Source organism: Oncorhynchus nerka, linkage group LG17 (genome assembly GCF_034236695.1).
Source record: "Oncorhynchus nerka isolate Pitt River linkage group LG17, Oner_Uvic_2.0, whole genome shotgun sequence".
Classification (NCBI taxonomy): domain Eukaryota; kingdom Metazoa; phylum Chordata; class Actinopteri; order Salmoniformes; family Salmonidae; genus Oncorhynchus; species Oncorhynchus nerka.
In genome coordinates this window covers 22585988-22611633 of record NC_088412.1, presented here as the reverse complement: position 1 = coordinate 22611633, position 25646 = coordinate 22585988, and the positions used below count along the sequence as shown (strand labels likewise).

The following is a 25646-nucleotide window of genomic DNA, read 5'->3' as shown; positions in this document are numbered from 1 at the left end:
AGTTTTTTTGTCTGCCTGTGTGCCTATGTAGGTGAAATCTGAAAATAGGGAAGGGAGCGCAGCTGATTGACGTGGATGGTCTGCTGCTTGCTTTGCATTTCTATCCTGTCACCCTCTAAAGACTGTTTTAATATGTTGACTGATGGCAAGGCCTTGACATTTTAGGGAGGCTAGTTAGAGCAGTACAGCAAGTCAATTTCAAGAAAAACCTCTGTAAACTGAGTGCTTGATATGAAATACAGAAGGCTTTTACCTCATCCAAACAGGACCATGTTTGAAAGGTTCCATGCAAGTAGCGGTCCACTGTGAGTAGTATGCATATGGGAGAACAACTACTTCCTCACCTGTTACTGCTGTGGGAAAGGTGACGCTGCTTGACAGATTAGTCCCATCATAAAGGACAGCTAGATTATCCAGATTACTTATCTGGTTTCTGTACGTTTAGACTAGTTAAATATTCATCATAGTAATCCGGTGGTCATTTGGATGTGGTTAGATTTCAATTGTAATGCACAGTGTTTATACTGTTTAATGTGCCTGTCTCCTGAATGGACTTTACTGAACGGTCCTCTTTTTTGCCCACCAAGCAGGATCTATGAAGTTTGACCCATTAAATCCACTTGTTCAGTAGGATCAGTTTCCAATGTGACTGTGTTTATTTTTCCTCTATCTCTCTCAGGACCTGTCTTCACAACCGCTGATCCGATTTACTGGAAACCAAGGGGTAAGTGCATTTCAGTTATAAATAACAACTCTATATTTTGCAGTAAAATTATGTGATCACTCTCTGCAAATGAGTTTGCACCACAGACTACATTTTTCTATCGGTAAAGCATTAACTCAGGGACTGTGTTCTGTGTGTGTATAACCAAGTACTGACTAGACGGCCTCTGTAGCTGCAGTGAGCTCTGTTGTCTGCGAGCGACTGGCAGGATTAGATTTCCTGTCATATTTTGGCAGCGACGTGCGTTGCTACAATTACATCTGCACTGAGCTGGACGAGAGTGGCTGTACTAGACCTAGATATTCCCATCACATGGTGGACAGAACGTCTGTCTGAGAGACAAGGAACTTGCCTGGACACACTACCCAGACAAGTCCCATCACATGCTCTTCTACTATGGACAGCATCAGCCTGTACAAATTAGCCTCTAGAAGAAAAAAAAAATTCTTCAAGGCGAGCATTGTCATTCTCAGTATGAGCAGCACTGTATACATTCCAGACATTTAACGCTGCTGGTCCAACATCTCTCCATCAAACAAGCCCTCACTAATGTGAGTCAGTTTGTTAGTGACATTTGCACTGAAGTGTTGACGGTGTAGATTAGATTTGTTTTCATTTCAGACATCAGAACATAAACTGGAGCGGTGCCACAGATGTTGCTAATGTGTCAAATTTACATTGTTTGGATAATAAGTACTGTTTAGGCCTAGATAAGCTAAAGCTAAGCAAGTTGTCTGAACAGTACCGTGTACAGAAGGTAGGTGGGTCACATGCAATCCAGTGTCTAACGTGGTTACAAAGTGAGAGGTTTCAGTGCCATTGAATTGTGCTTTAAAAGTATTGAACAGTCTTTTCTCTCATTTGAAGCAATGCACGACCATGTTTTTTTGTTTTTAATTAACCATTTGTAAATATGGTATTGGAACTGACCCTATATATAGCTTACTCCCTGTTTTCTTATTTTTGTGTTTTTGTTACATGACATTTAAGTCATTTAGCAGACGCTCTTATCCAGAGCGACTTACAAATTGGTGCATTCACCTTATGACATCCAGTGGAACAGTAGTGCATCTAAATCTTTTAAGGGGGGGGTGAGAGGGATTACTTTATCCTATCCTAGGTATTCCTTAAAGAGGTGGGGTTTCAGGTGTCTCCGGAAGGTGGTGATTGACTCCGCTGTCCTGGCGTCGTGAGGGAGTTTGTTCCACCATTGGGGGGCCAGAGCAGCGAACAGTTTTGACTGGGCTGAGCGGGAACTGTACTTCCTCAGTGGTAGGGAGGCGAGCAGGCCAGAGGTGGATGAACGCAGTGCCCTTGTTTGGGTGTAGGGCCTGATCAGAGCCTGGAGGTACTGAGGTGCCGTTCCCCTCACAGCTCCGTAGGCAAGCACCATGGTCTTGTAGCGGATGCGAGCTTCAACTGGAAGCCAGTGGAGAGAGCGGAGGAGCGGGGTGACGTGAGAGAACTTGGGAAGGTTGAACACCAGACGGGCTGCGGCGTTCTGGATGAGTTGTAGGGGTTTAATGGCACAGGCAGGGAGCCCAGCCAACAGCGAGTTGCAGTAATCCAGACGGGAGATGACGAGTGCCTGGATTAGGACCTGCGCCGCTTCCTGTGTGAGGCAGGGTCGTACTCTGCGGATGTTGTAGAGCATGAACCTACAGGAACGGGCCACCGCCTTGATGTTAGTTGAGAACGACAGGGTGTTGTCCAGGATCACGCCAAGGTTCTTAGCGCTCTGGGAGGAGGACACAATGGAGTTGTCAACCGTGATGGCGAGATCATGGAACGGGCAGTCCTTCCCCGGGAGGAAGAGCAGCTCCGTCTTGCCGAGGTTCAGCTTGAGGTGGTGATCCGTCATCCACACTGTTCTACCTTATGTTATTTTTAGTAATACATTAATATTGATTTCTGCATTGTTGGGTTTAGCGCTTGCAATAATTGGCATTTCACTGTACTTGTACACATGACATTAACTTGAAAGACCTCAGTCTAATATTTGATAAAGCTGGAGAGTGTTTAAAGTGTCTGCGTTTTTCATATGGTAGTTAAATCTTCATCAGATGCCTGTCCCCCCCAATTCATGCTTCTAGTGTGAGCGGGAGGTATCAGTAATTGCTCCCATCAACTTGAGAGATCAGATGGTTAGTAAATATGGTGTTTTTACTGGGTGTTTGAAGTGCTGAATTATGCATGTGTTTAATGGCTGAATCATGGCTGGGCCGGATAGGAACGTGTTCTATTAGTTCACCGGAATGCTAATGAGAGCGGGGGAGTGAGGGGGTTTGCTGCTAAATGATGTGTTGGCTGCTCAGTGTGACCATAGCATTTACATTCATTCATATTGGCAGAGCTTTCATTCAGTCACTTCCAGGGTCAAGGTGGCATAATAGAACCAGCTCATAGAATAGTCAGGAAAGGTAAACAGGCCAAGGATGGTAAACATCCTGTGTGGGTGGACGACAGTGTGTGTGTCAGTGTTCCTCAGGCTGTATGTCTGGCTGAATTTGGACAGGCTTGTGTCAGCGATGAATGCCCCCTGCTTTGCACGGCCTCTCCCTCAGCTGTTTCATTAATTACAGCGCTAAGGAGGAGCTGCTGTGAAGGGCCAGTCCTCTCCAGTGCCCCTGGCCTGAAAAGAGGCTTTGTTTGCAGGACTGTGCAAAATATGAGGGGAGCTGGAGGCAGAGAGAAAAGGGGGTTGGAAATAGCTGTTAAAATCCATTTGCTTTTCAGATGGAAGAGGGGGTAGGGTGGGTGACCGTGTCTGCGGTGGAGAGGGTGCGCTGGAGTGTGCTGTTCATTCAGCTTTTTGTTGAGGATGGACTACCCCTCTTTCCATGCTCCCTGTTTCTCATTTGAGTGCATGTTTTGGTAATAAAATGCATCCTTTTGGCTTGGCATTTCCTTTGAGAGAAGGCAGCTTCTGACCTGTCTGGTTGGTTATGGCTAGATGTAGTGTGGGTTTGAGGCTCGCTGGTTTTCATGTTGATAAAGTATTTTTGAGAGGGTAGTAATTCACCACCTGACTGTAACGTCTGTGTGAAGTTCCAGTGTCCATAGATAACTGCCAGTAGTCTCAAGCAGTAGCCTATTGCTGCAGCATTACTGTTGGTTGGCCCCGGCCTGCCTGCAGTGGGTTCAGGGCATCTGTTGCGTGGAGCCTCAATCAGCCCACATTCACAGCTGGGGCCCGACTCTGTAATCCTGTACTGTGTCAGACTGACTCACCCGTCCTTTGCCTTCCAGTGAGTTCCACTGCCTCTTAATCATCGCAGGTTATACATATACACTCACACTCACTACCCTTGTAAAGTGTGTGTGTGTGTGTGAGATTGACATAGTCTTACTGATGAGAGGGGTGTCTGGTGTGCACATCTGCAGTCACCTCAGTTATCAGGAAGTGGTGAATTGATGATATTCAGCAGAACGTTTGAATGAGGAAACATGATCAGGAAGTGGTGAATCGATCATATTCAGTGGAACGTTTGAATGAGGAAGCATGATCAGGAAGTGGTGAATCGATCATATTCAGTGGAACGTTTGAATGTGGACGCATGATCAGGAAGTGGTGAATCGATCATATTCATTGGAACGTTTGAATGAGGAAGCATGATCTGGAAGTGGTGAATCGATCATATTCAGTAGAACGTTTTGAATGGGGAAGCATGATCAGGAAATGGTGAATCGATCATATTCAGTAGAACGTTTGAATGGGGAAGCATGATCAGGAAATGGTGAATCGATCATATTCAGCTGAACATTTGAATGAGGAAGCATGATCATTGTCCTGTTTGTTTTCTTCTTGCGAAGTAAGTTTATTGCAATATCCAGGCTACCTCAATTGGACATTACAATAATGGGTTCAATCCCTTTCAGAGTTTCTCATAAACACACAAGGCAATGGGTTGATAACTCCACACTGTGAAAGGCTAGATCTCTTCATGTGGAGCATAAAAGAAAGGCAGGTTTGTACTGGAGCTGAGGCTGAGCGTCTCACATAACCGAGAGCCCAGTGTTTATTTATAGTTGGCCACCTGCAGGCTCCACACGTGTTAGGACCTTGGGTAAACCGAGTTGGGCTGCTAGCGAGAGAGACCGAGATAGCGGTCTTTCAGTATATCAGCCCCAGTGTGTTAGAGGAGCAGTGGGTCACAGCTCTCCAACACTGCAGGGAGCCAACAGACCAAGCCAGGGGTCATCCTGCTCAGCAAGCCTGCCAGAACTCTCAACAACACCACCCTCTCCCCTTCCATGCCTCGCTCTACCCCAGCCAACACTCTGTTCTTCTTTCAAGCCTGGAGCTCCACTCCTGTTAGACAAGTCAGACTTGCTCACATACCCAACTACCCTCTACCCCAGCAGGCGTAGGTTTAAAAAACTAAAATCCTCATGGGAGTCCAGGCCCAAATTCTAGAATTTGTTTTCCATTGTAGGAGAGAGAGGCATATGGCTTTAAAATCGGTCTTCATTTCTCCAAACTCTCACTACCAGTTTAACCTACTCACTGTTGTTTGAAGAATATTACAGGGTGTTTCACTGAAAACGGAACTCTGACAGCTCAACCATCACCTGTCTATAGTGATACTGGAATCAGGATCCGTTTCACAAGAAAACCCAATATCTGCATCACATGGGTCTCTTAAAAGCAGCCCAGTGTTTGGCTAATTATTTTTCCTCAGATGTGTGGGCCAGCTACGAACCCTGTAATTAAGAGGCCTCCGCGCTGGGCAGTAGTCTAGGTGGTAATTTCACTCATTCCCAAGTTTGCCTAGAAGCTACACCTGTAACGTGGGAGCAGTAGAGCAATTATGGCTAAGCAGGCTTGACTACTTCAGAAATAACTATGTGTAACGATTTACTGCTTGTTACATTTACTTACATTACCAGTTAAACAAGCAGAATGTCACAGATCAGTGGGGACTTGTAGACTAGCCTAGCTCAGCTATGCATTCCCATCTTTTAGCCTCAAGCCTCACCCTGTTACTCATCATCCTCCCACATCGCCACCATGCAAGCATGATAGACACCTACCTATGCTGTACATTTGTTTTTACAGTACACATACAGGTAACTGCCAAAATAAAGGAAACACTTGAGTAATTGAGGGATACTGAGTATATTGAAAGCAGGCGCTTCCACACAGATGTGGTTCCTGAGTTAATTAACATCCCATCATGCTTCATGTATAAAAATTCTCAGTAGCCCATTATTTGGCTAGAAGAGATCTCCGTGACTTTGAAAGAGGGCTCTCAAAGGGTGTGTGTGTCGGCCATCGGATCGCAACCCAATTGAACAATTCTGGAGCGGTGCCTGAAACCGCGTTTTCCACCATAAACAAAACACCAAATGATGGAATTTCTTGTGGCAGAATGGTGTTGCATCCTTCCAAAATAGTTCCAAACACTTGTAGAATCTATCCCAAGGCGCATTTAAGCTTTTTGGGATTTCGGTGGCCCAAACGCCCTACTGACACAGTTGGGTTGAGTGAGACGTTCAGCAAACAAGACTGTTAGATTTGTTCTCTAAATCTGTGACATCAGCTGCTGGATGTATTGGATGGAACAGATTATGGATGACCTTTCCTATATTGATATTTTAAATGCACTCTCGTGAAGAATGTCGGCCATTGATTTATAATTTTCTCCTCCCGTCCACAGAAAATCTCAATACCACGGTCGGAAAATCCAAATGAGCTGCGGACGTTTACTTTCTACTTGTCCAATGTTGGTAGAGACAACCCACAGGGAAGTTTCGACTGCATTCAGCAGTACATCACCAGGTGAGTGAGCACAGAGGCACTGGCCTCATCCTCTTCGACATATGAGACATTCATCACTCATATACATGCATAATAAGCATTGATGCATGCAAACACAGTTGACACTGTTTATTTCAAATTAATTCTGTTTTGGAATGGAGCTACCATGACTCCACTCTGTCAGTAGGTTTGAAAAAGTATATTTGGACAGGCTAAATTGAGTTAAGAGATGGTTAAGAGATGAACTGGATTAGGAGAGTTCTGATAAATGTTTGGAGGAGAACTTCCTGATCACAGGCTTTGGTGCAGAGTGAGTGCCATCTGCTCTCATGTGTGCTTTCTGTCCTATTTGCCTCTCAGTCTGATCAAAGACAAATGTTGAGCAAATTAATTGAATTGGGCCAGATGTCTGCGTATTGAGGTGGAAGGAGAGGAACTGAGTCCTGGCTCTGACTGTCTAGTTTTTTAACACCCGTTCTCAACTATTTCTAATGAGAGACTGGGTCGGCTGGAGTTCACCCATCGACCTGGATCCTCATGAGCCTCTAATTCCGCTATAAACCCGGGGCAGAGCCACTGAGGGCTGCCAATTCCGTTATATCCCCTGCCAAACCGTCATCAACGTGAGGAGGAATCAAAGGCAGGGAAAACCAGGAAAGAATAGGATTTGGTGTAACATTGGTTTGATAATGTGGGAATCCACAGTTGAATAGACAATCAAATGATGGTGCACTCAAGGCGTTGGGCAGCATAAAGAAAGGATAAATTGTTACATAAAAAAAAGTATTCATTTTTTTTGCAATAAAAGCACTGATTTAGTTTCTGTTTTCGTTACACGTTCTTCAAACTGTAAGCTAATGCCATTTGGATGTCGACTCAGTTTTTGTAGGGAAGCTAAGAGAATCTCCCCAAGCGTGGGAGTGAGTTGACCTGTTGGTCTTTGTTTCTGTGTAACCCTCTCCTCCGTTGTCCCAGTGAAGGGAGCATTCAGCTGGACTGCCTGGGTGGGATCCAGGACAAGATCACTGTGTGTGCCACGGACGACTCCTATCAGAAGGCCAGGCAAAGCATGGCTCAGGCAGAGGAGGAGACCCGCAGCAGGGGTGCGATCGTCATCAAGCCTGGGGGGAGATATGTGGGTAAGGCCCTAAGACATTACGCTTTACACTCAGCTGTGGTAAGGCCCTCCGTCGAACAGAACACAGGCTACTAATTTAAAAGGCCTGTAGCCCTGTCTAGGATATGTATACTGTATGCATACTGTATTAGAGGTTTTGCATTCCTGTTTTTGTTTTGTGACACTTTCCCTCATGTCGGTTCAAATCCAGGGTGAATGCTGATGGTGAGCCGTCTCATATTAGTGCGTGTTTGGGTCCCGCGACAGTGAGCCAGAGCAGTGGCAGGCTCATCAGCTAGGCTATAATTCAATATGGTGTTATTTCCGCATCAGTCAAGCAGCTCTTCGTCCTCCTAGTGATGCCCTGTCCAGCGGCAGTTTTAGCCTCCTATCCTAGCTGCCTCCAGTCTAGAGATTGTATTTCCACACTGAAAACACACGCGCACACACAGAGACATGCATGGCTGCTTCAAGTGAACATCAGACTGTGGGCTTTTTACTAGTCTCAGGAGAGCTGCATACTGAAACTGTTTCTGCTGCACTTCAGTAAAGACCATAGTAGCCCTGAACAGAAACGAAGTAGAAGTGTACCTTGAACCGAAACACCATAATCTGTTATGCATTTTTTTTTAAAGCTTCTAGGATGCGCTGTAATTGACTTGTTGGAGAGGAAGTCAGAAACAGTGTGGTTTAATTTATTTTGAGTCCCAAGCTGTGCCTTAGTCACACTCTATCTCCGTATGACCTTAATTCTGGTGAAAATGGCTGAGCTCACAGCGTAGGGATAATTGCATGCTCATGGATCCCTGTTTGGGGCCCAATGGGCTGGCCGGATGGTTAGGTGCTCAGAGCTTCACACAGTTACGTCTCTGACTCAAACGAACCAACTAACTGCCCAGTCACCACAAACACCATCACAGGTTCACAGATGTCTGATTAATGTGGCTGTTTGCCAGGAAGCAGCTTGTTCAACTAATTGTACTGTGGTAACTTTCTAGACAACGTAGGTTCTCTCATAAAGTTCACCCTGAAAGGAGTGTTTTCTTTTCTCTGTTGAAGAGAACTTCAGAACCCTAGAACTTCTCATAACAAACCCAACCTCTCATGGTTAGATGTCACAAAGGCTCAACCTTTCTTACACACAACAATGTTGCTTTTCTTTTCTCAGGTAAGAAGGTGCAGATCCGGAAACCAGCGCCTGGCCTGTCTGACATCGCTCCGTCGCGGCGGACGTCGCGGCCTGTCATAATCTCCAGCAGCACGGGGAAGAAGAGCACGGCGCAGCAGAGGCCCCTGAGGGAGCGCCTCATCCACCTGCTGGCCCTCAAGCCCTATAGGAAGCCGGAGCTCATCCTGCGCCTGCAGAAGGACGGCCTCTTGCCCTTCGACAAAGACTCTCTTGACAGCCTCCTGCAACAGGTTAGTCAAGTCAGTCACACTCATAGGCAGGGGTTTTCTAGACATTTTCTTAATGGGGGGGACCAAAAACTAGTCATGGGTTCTTGGGGTATCACAAATAGCTTTGAAAATTGATGCATTGTGTTAATTTGTATCTGCCCTAATTTATTAAAATAAATTCATTTGAAAATTAACATAGGGAAAATATTCAAGTTAGTTCAGTGTTTCTTCCCCCCAAGAAATGTTGTGAAAGCTGCATTTCTATACAGTTTTAAAGCTAGTCACCGCAATGGAAACAATAAAAAATGGGCTTAGGTTTGCTAAAAATCTGATTGATGGGCCTGAAGAAATGTAACCATTCAAATTCGTAGATAGCGCTAGGGATGCAAGGAATTACCTTTCATGAAATCAAAATGATAGTTTTAACCATGTTTTGAGGCTATACAGTATTCGTTTACATTTACATTATTTATAAACATTGTCGTAAAATGATATTTTATTTTGGGTTCTGATGGGATACGACAGTTGAACTAAGCTCCTATTCATCAAGAATCAAGAGGTGTATCTGTAATTTATTTATACTTTAAAAACATTTTTTGATGTAGCAACTAAGGATTTCAGCTTTAAAATGTGATTTCGAGAACAGCAAAAATTATTCCAGACATTATCAACTTGGCTGCTGTAGCTTCATTCAACTCAGTCGATAAGGGATGCTTAACATTTTAGGACAAACGCATGCCACACAGCAATTAGCTGCTTCACACTAGCTGAGCGCTGGGATTAAAAACAATCGTTTAGTTTCCTGTCAAGTCAAACAGCAGTTAGCTATCCATCTTCAACCTCGCACTATTCAGGTTTCAGTCAATGCAGCTGCACTCTCCATGGTCCTAAAGCCAGCCAGACAATCCAACAGCCTTGGCACCTGCCCCAAGGCATCCGCATGTTCCTAAACAATGTTCCTGCGTGCAGAGCCCTCGACTCTGCCGCACAGAAGAAATTCTAGCCCGAGCAGAGAAGCATGAGATTGAACTTCAAACACTTGTCCCTGTTAACGTAGTAAAACTATGATATTGCGATCTCTGGAGTAACATATCGTAGTGTTCTACCCAAATATCACCCAACCTTAATGCAAAACTAACAATGCAGGAGATTTTACAGAGTGTGTCGGAGTTGGGTTCTATTGCATTGACAGGCACAAGCGGTCAGGAATAGATGCACTTGTTTTGAGATTAAAACTAAGGCTCCATGTAGCCATATGTTTGTATTTTTTGCTAGTTGAGTTATTATTCCAGTTATTTCCGGTCACAATGGGGGAGTGGTTGCTTCCTACAAGAGCACAAAACGTGTACATTCCTAGACTTCTTTGAAAGGCGAGTCAAGAGCTTTTTTATGTCTTATTAAAAGGGTATTGTATTTCTAGACAGGCTTGAATAAACTAAGTAGCCAATACGCAGAGTAGCGTACATTTGTCATATACTCTATAGTGATGATGGTATGTGATTAATACATTTTATTTGATTGTGGTTTCTTGCATCAAACACAATACAACATGGCTGAAAATGTAGGCTGAAGGATAGAACAGCAACTTCCATGTTAAAATGTTGTGGGATGGATTTTCTGCATTGTTTTTTATGGTAGGCCACTCTGGTAGGCCTACATTATCAAAGACACAGTCGTCTACTTGGCCACTGTTAAAATTAGGGCTGACCCGGTTTGGTCGATAGGCTGTTGGTCGACCGAGATTTCTTTAGTCGAGCAAGTTGCAAAAAAAAAAAAATGGTGATCATTGTGTACAAGAGACCTGTCTGATTGGCACCTGTCTGAGTGGACTGATCCATTGTGGAGGCTGTGGGGATGGCACAGTCCATCACTCTAAGACATGTGCTACTGAAATAGTAAACTCAGCAAAAAAGAAATGTCCTCTCACTGTCACCTGCTATTTGTATGAACATAACAAGATTCAACAACTGAGACATAAACTGACAAAGTCCACAGACGTGACTAACAAATGGAATAATGTGTCCGTGAACAAAGGGGGGGGCGGGCGTCAAAATTAAAAGTATCGGTCAGTATCTGCCACCAGCTGCATTAAGTACTGCAGTGCATCTCCTCCTCATGGACTGCACCAGATTTGCCAGTTCTTGGTATGAGATGTTACCCCACTCTTCCACCAAGGCACCTGCAAGTTCCTGGACGTTTCTGGGGGGGAATGGCCCTAGACCTCACCCTCCGATCCAACAGGGCCCAGACGTGCTGAGGTCCCAGATGTGGGATTGAGATCTGGGCTCTTCTCTGGCCATGGCAGAACACTGACATTCCTGTCTTGCAGGAAATCACGCACAAAACGAGCAGTATGGCTGGTGGCATTGTCATGCTGGAGGGTCATGTCAGGATGAGCCTGCAGGAAGGTATGACATGAGGGAGGAGGATGTCTTAAACAGCAATCCGACCATCACCCCTGGTGAGACAAAACCGTGACTCGTTAGTGAAGAGCACTTAATGCCAGTCCTGTCTGGTCCAGCGACGGTGGGTTAGGCAACGTTGTTGCCGGTGATGTCTGGTGAGGACCTGCCTTACAACAGGCCTACAAGCCCTCAGTCTAGCCTTTCTCAGCCTATTGCGGACAGTCTGAGCACTGATGGAGGGATTGTGCGTTCCTGGTGTAACTCGGGCAGTTGTTGTTGCCATCCTGTACCTGTCCCACAGGTGTGATGTTCAGATGTACCGATCCTGTGCAGGTGTTGTTACACGTAGTCTGCCACTGTGAGGACGATCAGCTGTCTGTCCTGTCTCCCTGTAGCGCTGTCTTAGGCGTCTCGCGGTATGGACATTGCAATTTATTGCCCTGGCCACATCTGCAGTCCTCATGCCTCCTTGCAGCATGCCTAAGGCACATTCACACAGATGAGCAGGGACTCTGGGCATCTTTTGTTTGGTGTTCTTCAGAGTCAGTAGAAAGGCCTCTTAAGTGTCCTAATTTTTCATAACTGTGACCTTAATTGCCTACTGTCTGTCTGTAAGCTGTTAGTGTCTTAACGACCGTTCCATAGGTGCATGTTAATTAATTTTTTATGGGTCATTGAACAAGTATGGGAAACGGTGTTTAAACCCTTTACAATGAAGATGTGAAGTTATTTGGATTTTTACGAATTCTTTGATAGACAGGGTCCCGAAAAAGGGACGTTTCTGTTTTACTGAGTTTTATATGGTCATATGTAAGAACAATGGCGAAACAAATAACATGTTTTCTCCCACGTTGGATAGCGATTCTGAAACACGTCGGTGCGCTGTTGAATTGGCGCCTTTTCCTAGACCATGTTGCTATGTGCATAATAGCAAAGGTATCCAGCATATTGGTATTGAGAACAATGCACCGGAGGCGGCAGCGGAGTTATAGAGATGAGACAACAGCCCTAGTCTTAATTGTCTAAGAAAAGTGAGGAGAGAGGAAACCCCCAACTTAATTAGGTCTTTAATCAATAGCCTAACTGTTAAATGTGCCTGGCTTTATAAATCATCCTTATCTACTAAAATAAGACCGATCCTGCTTGTTTGTGTGTTTAATAGCCTACTGGCTCTGTGAGCACCAAGCCTCAGGCAACCACAAATGAGTCTGTTTTTAATCTTTGCTATGCTGTAATAAAGGCTTCACACTTTTTTTTCATTAGATAATATTTATAATTAAATTTGTGTTTACACTGTTCATAATAATTATAACCTTGATCTCCTTATTGTTATTGCTAATGCTAATTAATTTCATTATCATTTAATAGGCTTAGTATAGCAGCCTTAAATATATATTTACAATGACTGCATACCTCGGACCAAACCCGGACGGCGCTTGGCCAATTGTGCGCCGCCCTATGGGACTCCCAATCACGGCCGGCTGTGATGCAGTGCCTTAGACCACTGCGCCGCTTGGGAGCCCCCAGCCTTGTATAACCACCATCAAGCTGTAGGCCTAAGAGCGCATCCTGTTAATTCTTAATACCGTAACTTACTTAGGTCTATATTTCAATACTTTTATAGGCTACTGTATCAATCATTCATTTTTAGTTCGTCATAACACTGCATACAGTCATTCATGATTTGAAATGCAATCAAAGCATTTGTTTTTTAAAATAAAAAAAAGCAAAGTGACCATTGAATATTAAATAGGCCTAAACTGTTCCATTTCAGAAATTACATTCACAAATGAATGACTGTTTTTAGTATTTGCTGTAATAAACAGCCTCTCTGGTACGCTTCATTTTTATTATTTTTTTTACATTGTTCCAATCGCTCAGAAATGTTGTATTGTAATCTAACAGCACCTGTTTGACACACCTAATAGGGATGCAGCACTTGCTCCTTTTTCTTGATCAGTATTTTCCACAAGTCAATTGTTTTCCACACATCTGACTTCCCCTTTACCTCCTGAGCAACCAGTAAACATTCCCCCATTTCAGGTTTATTTGTCAAGTCCTATGCATTCATTTTGCTGTTATGTGTTCAGAGTTTGTTATAATCGATTTATTTATGTGAATATGATATGCTATAGGTCAAGCCCTGTTGGTCATCTGCATACATCACGTAAAGAGAGCAAGGGTTGAGGGAATAGGGATGGGTTTTCCTAAACAAATTAGGGATTTCTGTAACAACTTCTCAGTCAGAAATGGCTGTAATTATGATGCAGCTTCAGCAGCACGATACACACTGTTGATGTTCTGTGGTGGTCGCAAGCAGCAGGGAAGAGACAACGGTTGCTCGTGAGTGCGGGCAGACTAAATCTAGTCATTTTTGTGTCTTAATTATTTAATTGAACAGTTCGCTTAAAACATCATACAAGCTCAGTGCATATAGTTAATTTGATTAAAAAACATAGGATGTCTATTTCCTATATATCTATATATTCGATTGGTCGAAAGAACAGACGACTCTTGGTTGACCAAGATTATTTTTAGTCGGGATAACCCTAGTTTTAATTTAAAGCAGGCACAGCCTCTGTGCTCACAACGAACCCACGCTGGAAGTTGTACTGACTTTTCAAGACATCCAAGTTTGTGCTCAGCAGACCTGAAATTTGCTTGGTGCTGGAAATAGAGGGAACATTGGTCCCAAAGCCAGCCCACTAAACTGCCAGAACAAACGCACTGTATTTTCTCTCTAATCTGAGCCAGATTGACAGTGCTCTGGCCACCCTTAGTTCCCCCTCCCCCCAATTCACATGGGGTCAATCATATTTCAGGCCGGTGCCACCCATTTTATAACACCCATGCTCATAAGGTAGAGTGCCTTTCACAACAGGTTGGGTATGCTGGACCTTGGCAAACCGAGGGCCCTTCTGAGCTCTGTCCCACAACTGATAAATTAGTCACAGGACCCAAGCCTTCAAGACACTTAGAGCCAGTGCTTAGCCTGTAGTTACAGGTAAGTCCTAGCTGGCCCTGAAGCCCACTGCAAACAAGTCAGTCACTGCCAGTGGTGCAGGGTATTTAATAATGGTGCATTTCTTGAGAACAGGCTTAGGAAATGCATTCTTCCAGAATACTGCATCATGGCATTATTGTAATACACTCATTGCTGTCGCTTGTCTCTAGGTGGCTAACCTAAATGGGAGAGACAACACCTTCACATTGAAGGACTCTTTGTTTAAGGACATTCAGAAGGACTGGCCAGGCTACACTGAGGGAGACCAGCAACTTCTGAAGCGGATCCTTGTTCGGTATGTGCTAGTTGGTGCTATATTACTATACCGCATGCCATATTAAACCAATGCTTTTGTGTGTAGCTCCACATGTCAATAACTGCCAGCAGCATAAACCAGCAATAATGGGATCAACCCCACATTGGTTTCTGGAGTTTATCACCTCTGCTTTGTGTGTTGGTTTAAACAAACTTCCATAGAATCCCAGGAGCTCCAGGTATGCTCAGGGAATAGTAGATTCTAGTCTGAAACCAGGCACTGCTCTCTCTGTGTGGATCCCTGCTCTGAGTATTCCCTCTGCCCTGTTTTGTTGACAGAACTAGCTGGCTTTTTTTCTTGGTGGAACCCAGTGGAAAAAGCTGTTTTTTAAGATCTGGGGCAGTAAGGAAATGCACATCCCAGCTAAATTTAGAGCAGGCATTGCAGAGGGCTTAGCTGGGTTTACGGAGTTGACCCAAAGTTTTTTGGACTCAATATAGCAGGGAATATTTCACACACTCAATTATTAAATGTTTCTGTGGAAGTCATCCCAAAGCAATATATTTCAACCATATGTCTTTTTGGACTGGACTTTAATCTTGGCTAGCTTATGAGCTGACCACCCTCCCTCCCCTAAAGTTTGAACACCAGCTGTAGTCACGCAAGAGTAGTGAGCAAAATGATCGGAAGGCCTGTGATGCAACACTGTTCCAGCACATGCTGATCCATGTGTGAGGTGGCACTGGTCCAAGGTCCAGGCCTGGGCTTGCTCGTCTTCAGTGTGCTAGCCTTTCCCCTAGTCTGCTCTCCCCACCCCTCTAGCGCACTCTTGCTTTTTCTCTCCCTCTTTCTCCTCCCTACCACTCGCTCTCTGTCGGGGTGGGGTTTGGAGATTTCCCCAGTGTATCCCACTGCCCCCTACTGTCCACACTACCAACATACAAAAATAACCTTCTGTTTATGTACACATTACACACCCTTTCTATTTTTTTATGCAACTGTAACTTAACATCTCACCCAAGGCTGTGTCAATTATCTGTTTACGATGTCTGACTTGTGTTAAACCAGGTCAGTTTTATTTGTATCTGTCTGAGACGGAATGGCATTGAGTTGAGGAAAATAACAATGTAGAGCAAGGCCACCATAATGCTGTCAATATGTGCCAATATGTCACAGGTCCATTGGAACAGGGAATAGAGTTAACCTTGGAGTTGGTGCTATGAATTAACACAACCACCTAGTACTAGTTTCATTGCAGACTTTCCAACTCAATGGGGCTCTACTTGTGAACATGTTAGAGGAATTAAATTCCTATATGTTTAATACCCAATTAAATTAATACACTCCGCCCATTTCTTAGGATTTGTAAGAAACTTATTTGCATAAAATGGGCGGAGACCAGTCTCAAAATCAAGCACTAGCGTTTATTCTCGAGAGTACTGAACATGATACAATTTACAACAGGTTATAAACTGAAAATCACTTCATTAGGTTTCGAACTGTCCCGTCTCTCCTCCACTCCGGTACAATGGCAGTTTAGTTCTCAAGTCTTCCTACATCGTTCCCACCAATTTAGATCATTTATGACCGAGCCAAGGTCTTCCTGTGTAGATAAGCATTCTAGCCAGTCTGACGATAAGTTCATTCGTTTCTACCAAGGAACAGACAGTCATTGTTCTAATTCTTGATTATAATTACACACATTATATTCAGTACTAGGATTAAAAGAATATTCATACATCTATACAGTAACATAATAGTATTCTGATTATTCAGTCCTGATTGAAATGTATACATAATTAGTCATTATTGATTAAAAAAATCCCTTAACAGAACATTAGAAAATGTTTGTTTAAACTTTTTCTCCATCTCAATGCGCATTATTCATTTAAAACCGTCAAAGTAGTTGTTCGTGAGCACACACTATGTTATCTGTTACCCGCCGATAACCTGGCTGATTTAGCTCTGTGTTAACCTGCACAGCTGGTGGTGATTTTATATATGATTCAAATAAACACGTTGATGTAGTTGGACATAATCCAACACTTGTTCCTGAAAGCGAACGGCACGTTCTGATAAAAAAACAACTAGATCTCATGCTTGACTGACTGGTCAAATAGCTCTATGTAGTGCCTAGCTCTGCATAATTGTCGCAGATTATGGAAAGGGTTTGAATCTCACATTAATTTTTTTTTACCCCTTTTGAAATGTGGAATTACCTTTTATTGTGTTGCTGTGTTGAGAAGTGGAGCCAAAATCTTGTAAATAACTGTTACAAATACATTTAAATATCTTGATGACACACAGGCTACTGGCACTGCTACCTAAATAATAATCGCTGCTATATTACATAGACATGTAGGCTACACTTTACATGTACAATATTTTATATGCCTAATTATAATCACATGAGCTATTTTGAATCGAGGACAGCAGTGAACAGTGTTTTCCTTAACAAAAATGTTTGTTGAATGTTATGTTGTTTTTGTGCATCTCTGATCTGTTGATTACCTGGGTCATTTAATGTTTTCATGTGTATCTGTGAGTTATTGGCATTCAAGCAGGCAGAAATCCGTCCTGCATGATGTAGCACTGTGATGAAGTCTCTTTCGCTACATTGGAAGTTAATAAGAATACGACTTTAAGATCGCGAAAACGTCTATCATACATGTCAGATTTCAATACTATCTGATGTCACAACTCTTGAATGAGCCATTGATCATATTTTTTTGTTGATATTCTGACCTCAGGAAATGTGTAATTTAACAGGGTCTTGCAAATGTTTCCTATTTGTCTGCCCCTTTGGTCCAGGGGGGTGCATCGCATGGTGCCAAATCCTAGAGATATTATAGAAAGGAGATATGGATCCAATGAATGAAGGAACGTAGAACACCCCACCCAGCAGAGAACACCCCACCCCAGTCAGCACAGAGAATTGCATTGTGGATTTTTTTGTTGTCAACTTGAGCTGCAACAGGTTTCCACAAAGATTTTCCATGTTGCTACCAACCTTATTATAATGCCAAAATGAAACATTTGTTCACCAAACATTGTTTTTTTAACCACTTTTTTAAATTTTTCAGTGTTGTCGGATTTGTCCTTTTAATGTACACTGTCAATTTAGAGTCAAACTCTTTGGCAGTGTGTACCACCAGGATGCGATGATGGTACATGACGGCCAATTGAAAAGGCCATGGCTCTTTGACTCTTTTTTTTTCTTCTTTCATGTGCATTAAATGTTGTATAGACCTTGATCTTTTTCCCACAGAAGCGTGTGTGTGTGTGTAACGGATTAGCAAAAACTTGATTTTTGTCATGGGCCTATATGCGAAGACTTGCCTTTTGCATTTTGTCTAACGTTAGTAGCCTAGTCAAGAATGCATCATGCTATACTGGCATTCAACACTTCAATCTGGAGGTTTAAAATATCCTGCTGGTGGCCAATTTGACCTATTTTAAGAAATGCCATTGGTTGGTGGATATACAGTATGTAGTATTTCATCAAGTGCAACTACGCTGATTGATTTTGAGACCTGAGAAAGTTTACACTTTTCTAATATTCGCAGGTATGGCCCCAATGTGCCTCGACCTACTTCAGCAATAGATTTAACCCGAACTCAGTTTTCGCCCAAATAATGAAAGTCAAAATGTTGGCCTCTCTGCAATGTATTATTTATGTCTCACTGTGTGGTGACTCAGTTTGTGACTTGCTTTGTTTTAGGAAAATGAGTCAGGCCCAAAGTCAGACTCAGAACACGACCACGACCACCACCACAGTGGCTCCGCCACCTCCAGTTGAGGTCCCACTCCCAGTGAGCCCTCCCAAAGAGCTGTCCAGCAGCTCCCCGTTGCAGGTAAACTCTTCTTCCTCCATTTCCTTCTCTTACATTTGAGTCATTTAGCAGACGCTCTTATCCAGAGCAACTTACAGTAGTGAGGGGCGTACATTTTCATACTTTTTCCCCCATACTGGTCCCCCGTGGAAATCGAACCCACAACCCTGGCATTGCGCTCTACCAACTGAGCTACACGCGCCATGCTCCTCCACCCCTTTATTCTTTTCCACCGTCCTCACAGAGCGTCCTCTAAGGAGGAGTTACCAAAGATTTTTATAACTAAACCAAGAGAGACCACAGCTTGTCGTTTCCAATGGGAGCAAATTAGTCATAGTGGGCAGAACAAGCAAGGAGCATTTATACATCCAGGGAAATATCTGTCTCATTGTTCTCTGTGGAGTTACTATAGATTTTATTATTAGCTCCTTCCCCTCTGGGTTTTCACCTCAGACACCTCATGTCCTTTCCCTTCCGTTCCCTCCCTTAAACATTAGCAAATACACACTCCAGTCTCCCTCTCCTTCGTACACACAAACGTGCAATGGTGTTGAAAAAAGGGAGTTTTGGAACACTAGCTGTAAACAGAAACCCACAGCGGAGCAGTTGTCTATGTGGCCAGTCTGGTTTGGTGAGAGACGTTCGAGGAGTTCTGCCAAACTAAACAGGTTAAGGAGCTGTGCCGATCCACAGGGCTTTAAACTAGGCCTAGTATTATTTCAGAACCAAGGACTTCCTGTTCCACTGTGATTAGGTCAGCCACTTCTAAAGTTGTTAGTGTAGGCCGGTTCAAATGAAGTCTGTTAGTAATACAATACCATGCATTGTGTGGAAAGGGCACGGTTATCATACACTCAGTGTAGCTGAGTTCCCTTTTACTCTGACCTTCTCCTCTACTTCTCACCAGCACAGCACATTAACTTAATTTGTGTATATATTCTTTATCTTGATGTGTCATCAATAGAAACTATAGCTCATAGATTTTCTCAGAATCCTTAGAGGTGAAATGAGTCCACATTCCCAGTTTCATTTTGTGCCTCAAACTCTGTTTCTGCCAGAAACGGCCGGCTGCAGATTTCATCGATCCACTGGCCAACAAAAAGCCCAGGATATCACACCTCGCCAACAAGGCAGCGGGACCAGTAAATGGCAAGCTGAGTTCCTCTAATGGGAAGGAGGTGAGCGGGGCCGTGGTCGCGGCAGTAGGAGACAGTGTGACATCCAGCTCCCAACTCCCCCTGCTGGACATCCCCCGGCCCTTCGACCCACTCTCTGACGTCAGCAATGACTCCAGCCACAATGGCCGGGACTGTGAGAGCCAGGAGGCAGCCATGGCCGAGAGACTGAGCCAGCCACCCGTCTTCTCTGGGCCTGCAGCACTCTCCGTACCAAGCCTGGGCCACTCGTCCCCCAGACACATGGGCCTCGACAGGCCCCGAGGCAAGAGCTCCTCGCCTTCCCTGCACGGCAAGTCCAAGAAGAAGTCCAAAAAACACAAAGACAAGGAAAAGTCCAAGGAGAGAGAGAAAGAGAGGAAGGGAGTGGAGGAGCGTATTCCTGAACCAAGAAAGGCCTGTGACATCACCTCCAGCCCTGACAACCTGAAGAGCAGCAGTATTCCACACAGGAGCACAGGTGAGTTGTCATAGTATAGAGATCTATAGTCATTGTTTGTAGTAATCACATTGGTACTCAGTTAAATCAGGTGACCGATTGGCAAAATTGGGAAGCTCTACTGCTAAGCATGATTCCAGCTCATGAGTTTTAAATTGGGTAATTCATCAGACATTTTGCACAATGGAAAGACAACACATACTCATCCTTACAGTTCAAATATCTGATTTTGTCCCAATTGACATGAATTGATCAAATGTATATATGAACACTATACCTAGATTACTGCAGTCTGCGTTCTTGTGAATGGAAGCCCTGACTGATGTAAGTGATAATAAATAGTGAGTCTTCATGTATCGGCTTCAATGGAGAAGGGTTATCTTACAAAGTCACCTTGTGCTTCCTTTCAGATCTCAATGGAATGTGCAACAACACCAGTGTTCCTTCGTCATCGACTGAGATGGCAGACTATTTATCGTAAGCACTTCCTTCTTCTTACAAAACCACAATACATGAATAATGAAATGACTGTTTCCAGCAACAGATCTTGACGACATGGAAAGTGCGCAATTGAAAGGTATTTCATTGAATCACTCCTCTTTCTTAGTTCTGCATTTCCCTCCCTCCCTTCCCCCCCTCTGAATAGGAAGTATACCGTGATTGGCTCTTCCGAGCAGCGTCAGACCTACAAGAATGACTTTAATACTGAGTACAGTGAGTACCGTGGCCTCCACTCTCGGATAGAGGGCATCACTCGGCAGTTCACTGTGCTCGACACTGAGCTCAAGCAGCTCCAACAAGGCACAGACCAGTACAAGGTACACCCCCTGGAGCATTGTGACTACTGTTCTGCCTAAGCACTTCAGCTGCACTATGGTGCCGTCCTGAGTTTTTGTTTTCATGTTCGACTTCAGGATTAAAATTCGAATGAAATCACTGATTGATCCATTTTATAAATCGTTTTGTATTTTCTTTTACAGACAATCCACAATCAGATACTCCAAGAGTATCGTAAAATAAAAAAGGTAAGCTTTGCATCTGTGATTTAAAAAATAAAAAAAATCGTAAAGCTGCTCAAGGAATTTCTGCGCAAATACTGATTGCTTTTCTATCCCTCACAGACTAATCGAAACTATAGCCAAGAGAAGAATCGCTGTGAATATCTACACAACAAACTGGCACATATAAAGAAACTTATAGCAGAATATGATCATCAGCAACTTCATAACTGGCACTAGTTTGACATTTACTCTTTTCTCTCTGGAAACCAGACAGAGAAAGAAACTGGATTCTGCTTGCTCTAAAAGTACTTATTAAAGATGCCATGAAGGGAGTATTCCCCTCATTGGGGCCAAAAGCACTAGTGAGGACAAAGCAGACCACATTATATTTTCTTTTTTTAAGACTGTGGCATGTTTGGCCAGATCGGTGTGTAGCTACATTGCATCCGGAAAAGCTTTGTGGTGGTGTTTCTCATACTCTCAGCCCACCTTAGTGCACACAGATTTCTCAAAGAGTAGAAATGGAAAATCCACATTCTTTGGACATCTCCAAACAGCCTTTCCTGGTTTGTAGACTGGGGGGTGATAGTGGCACTGAAAGGGAGTCAGCAGATCTTAAGCCAAATGCAAATAGTTTCAGAGAAAAAAAGATATGGATTGTGATATCACGTTTTCTGATCAACTATTTTACTGTTTTCTTTTTTAATTTATTTTTTTCTTTTTGGACATAGGGGTAACAAGATCTGTTTATAATTTTACACTCCTCAATCAGTACTACAAGGCAGTGTCTTGTTTTTTTCTTCATCTTGAATGTCAGCCAGTATTTTATGCAAAAGCTGCCATCAAATTATCCATCTGTTGCTGTTCATAATTTGTTTCCTTTTAAAGAGATACAACTCCCCATCAATTAATAAAGACAATGCTATAAAAACTCCAGTCAGGCCTGCACAGGTGCCTCTGTTTGGCTTTTCTTACTTCTTGTTCATATGTCTTAACCAGAAGGACATCATGGAAGAGCAGCTGCATCCTCGGCTGATAGGAGCTTAATGAATATAAAGGGTTAACACAGGCTGGTCAAGTATTTTTCATAATTGGTCATGGTAAACTGTAATTATAGTTAGTGATGGTACTTGGCTATGCCGATCTGCTGTGGGGCAAGGTTGTTTTCAGCTTCCCTACGCAATTGTAAAGCCAGTTCACTGTCAGAAATGTGCAAAACCCACTCTCCTCAGGCAAAATTATATCACCTAATGCAAACAGGGAAGATGGAATAATCAGCTTCAACATAATGTCGTTTGTTTTAATCATAAATTGGAAGATATTAGTATACCCCATGCAGCAGCATTTACTATTGTAACTTTTCTCTGTTCAATGTAGTGGAATATGCCTGGTTATAATTTCCCTTTAGTCAATACAAACAATTTGCTCTTAAAATATATATATTTTTTAATTTTTCAAACCCGTGTTTGTTCATCAATATGATTGTCAAGGTGACTTTTAACCCAGGACCAGCCTCACATCTTCCAAGTGGAGTGGATGACTCAATTATCCTTCTTGTGTATCTGCCAGGCTACAGTATTACAGCTCTTCAACGTGTCCCGAAAGCCCCTGAAATGATCAGAAAAGCTGTAATGTTTTGTAAACTGTTCTTCACTAAGCTCTCAATCCCTTCAGTCAAGTTTGGTCTAGTCAACTAATGCATTTCTGATATTGACCATTTTATGTGAATATGAAAAGTCCACTTTTTTTGTTGCAAATATTAGTTACTCTTACCTGGGTTTTGTCAAAATGTGTATTTTCACTTTGTCCATCAGTGCATGCTTTCCGAATGTCTTAAAATGACCCGTATTAGTATCTTTACTTGAAACAGCTTCCCAACGACATGCAAAGCCCTGATTTAAACCTCAATATGGAAACTATTTGACTGTTCTGACCAGCATTAATACCAAAACAAGATGCTCTCCCAGGAATTGACCAAATGGCATAATCCATTTCAGAGCAAATGTTTGGTTTATTTTGAACATCCCATTTTAAACCAGTATTGCCCTATAACATGTCATCAAGCCTTTGGTTAAGATGTGAGTGGGGCTCTTATTCACTTCAAATGGGTCTACATGCCTCTGCTTAGATGTTTCCATGTAAGTTTACTGTTTCATCACACATGAAATCCAAACACTACGCAACATGGCTGATGCTGAAAGATTCATTCGACAGATTGCATCTGGAAAGAGAACATTGGGGTCTGGTGAATGTTTTGTGACCAGAATCCATTCTTTTCATCACCCAGTAATGATGGGCTCTTTAAATAAGAAGCAACTTTTCGCTGGTCTCATACTCTCATTGAGTTGTTTTATAGAGACATTCTGATATGATTACTGTATACATTTCACTTGCGGTCAATCCATTCTTTTCATCAATAAAGATGGTAAATGCATTTGCTTGGATATGAAACTAGTTGTGTTTAAGTATTAACTGCCAGAACAGTACACCATGGTATGAATTGGATGTGCCAAGTGACCTGTTGTATAAGTTTTCATATGATTACAAATGCTGCTGTTTTGGCAAAGAGATGGCTTTGGAAAAGAGTCTGGGATGTTGTCGCTTAAACCCAAAGCCTGCTTTTTGAAACCATAAGGGTCTGGGACTGATCTTTAAATAAAATTATTTAAAATCTTTATTTTGGTCATTCTGAGACAGTTTTTGCAGGTTATTGTATGGAATTTCAAACACACAAACCACATTATGCTTAATTGAGATTTGGGGACAATTTGTAAAGAATTACAAATGTCAAGTACAGAGGCCAAACAACATGATTTCACCCCCTTATCAGTCCTGGCCTGATATTTTGCTGAATACACAAAACATCACTTTCTATTGCTGTTCCCATATAGCTCTAAATTACCTCATTTCTGGTACTTGAATTGCCCAGTTTAATTTGTTTTACTGTTGAATGTACTGCGTTTCCTGCCCCATTTCTAAATATGATTTCCTCATGATAATTGGGCAGGAAATCTATATTTAGCTCTGTGGACATGAATCATTGAAACATGTTTTCTTGATAAACTCGTGTGGAATGTATGTTTTCTCTTCATTGTATATTATCACACCTGTCCTTGATCAATACGTGTTTACTTAGCATTGTCATGGCATGTAGAGATGACAGCAGTGCAGTAGTTAACAGTGAAACAGGAGCTGTGTTCGAATACTCACTAACCATATTAGTTATGACGTGAATCTAGTAGTATGCTTATTGGTCATAGTATGGCTATAGTTAGTATGCCAAAAGTTCCCGGATGTTGTACTAAATTTGCCAAAATACGGAGTATATGCATATATATATATATTAGCCACAATATACAGTGGGGGGAACAAGTATTTGATAACCTGTAAAATCGGCAATGTTTCCTACTTACAAAGCATGTAGAGGTCTGTAATTTTTATCATAGGTACACTTCAACTGTGAGAGACAAAATGAGGGAAAAAAATCCAGAAAATCACATTGTAGGATTTTAAATGAATTTATTTGCAAATTATGGTGGAAAATAAGTATTTGGTTACGTACAACCAAGCAAGATTTCTGGCTCTCACAGACCTGTAACTTCTACTTTAAGAGGCTCCTCTGTCCTCCACTCGTTACCTGTATTAATGGCACCTGTTTGAACTTGTTATCAGTATAAAAGGCACCTGTCCACAACCTCAAACAGTCACACTCCAAACTCCACTATGGCCAAGACCAAAGAGCTGTCAAAGGACACCAGAAACAAAATTGTAGACTTGCACCAGGCTGGGAAGACTGAATCTGCAATAGGTAAGCAGCTTGGTTTGAAGAAATCAACTGTGGGAGCAATTATTAGGAAATGGAAGACATACAAGACCACTGATAATCTCCCTCGATCTGGGGCTCCACGCAAGATCTCACCCCGTGGGGTCAAAATGATCACAAGAACAGTGAGCAAAAATCTCAGAACCACATGAGGGGACCTAGTGAATGACCTGCAGAGAGCTGGGACCAAAGTAACAAAGCCTACCATCAGCAAGGGCATTGAATATGAAACATGGCTGGGTCTTTCAGCATGACAATGATCCCAAACACACCGCCCGGGCAACGAAGGAGTGGCTTCGTAAGAAGCATTTCAAGGTCCTGGAGTGGCCTGACCAGTCTCCAGATCTCAACCCCATAGAAAATCTTTGGAGGGAGTTGAAAGTCCATGTTGCCCAGCAACAGCCCCAAAACATCACTGCTCTAGAGGAGATCTGCATGGAGGAATGGGCCAAAATACCAGCAACAGTGTGTGAAAACCTTGTGAAGACTTACAGAAAACGTTTGACCTGTTATTGCCAACAAAGGGTATATAACAAAGTATTGAGAAACTTTTGTTATTGAACAAATACTTATTTTCCACCATAATTTGCAAATAAATTCACTAAAAATCCTATAATGTGATTTTCTGGATTTTTTTCCCTAATTTTGTCTGTCATAGTTGAAGTGTACCTATGATGAAAATTACAGGCCTCTCATCTTTTTAAGTGGGA

At 42.8% G+C, this 25646-nt stretch overlaps 1 protein-coding gene across 1 annotated transcript in view; it reads left to right on the top strand.

The window, feature by feature from the left end:
- Window positions 1–23788, top strand: part of LOC115144897 (RNA polymerase II elongation factor ELL) — a 40285-nt gene extending 16497 nt beyond the window's left edge. The window contains exons 2-12 of the mRNA XM_029686013.2: window positions 680–724; window positions 6385–6506; window positions 7461–7624; window positions 8771–9021; window positions 14580–14704; window positions 18387–18519; window positions 19557–20133; window positions 20523–20589; window positions 20759–20930; window positions 21093–21137; window positions 21234–23788. Coding sequence (XP_029541873.1) covers window positions 680–724; window positions 6385–6506; window positions 7461–7624; window positions 8771–9021; window positions 14580–14704; window positions 18387–18519; window positions 19557–20133; window positions 20523–20589; window positions 20759–20930; window positions 21093–21137; window positions 21234–21350 — 1818 coding nt within the window. The 3' untranslated portion in view covers window positions 21351–23788. The remainder of the gene's footprint in view (window positions 1–679; window positions 725–6384; window positions 6507–7460; window positions 7625–8770; window positions 9022–14579; window positions 14705–18386; window positions 18520–19556; window positions 20134–20522; window positions 20590–20758; window positions 20931–21092; window positions 21138–21233) is intronic.
- The last annotated feature ends 1858 nt before the right edge of the window (window positions 23789–25646 follow it).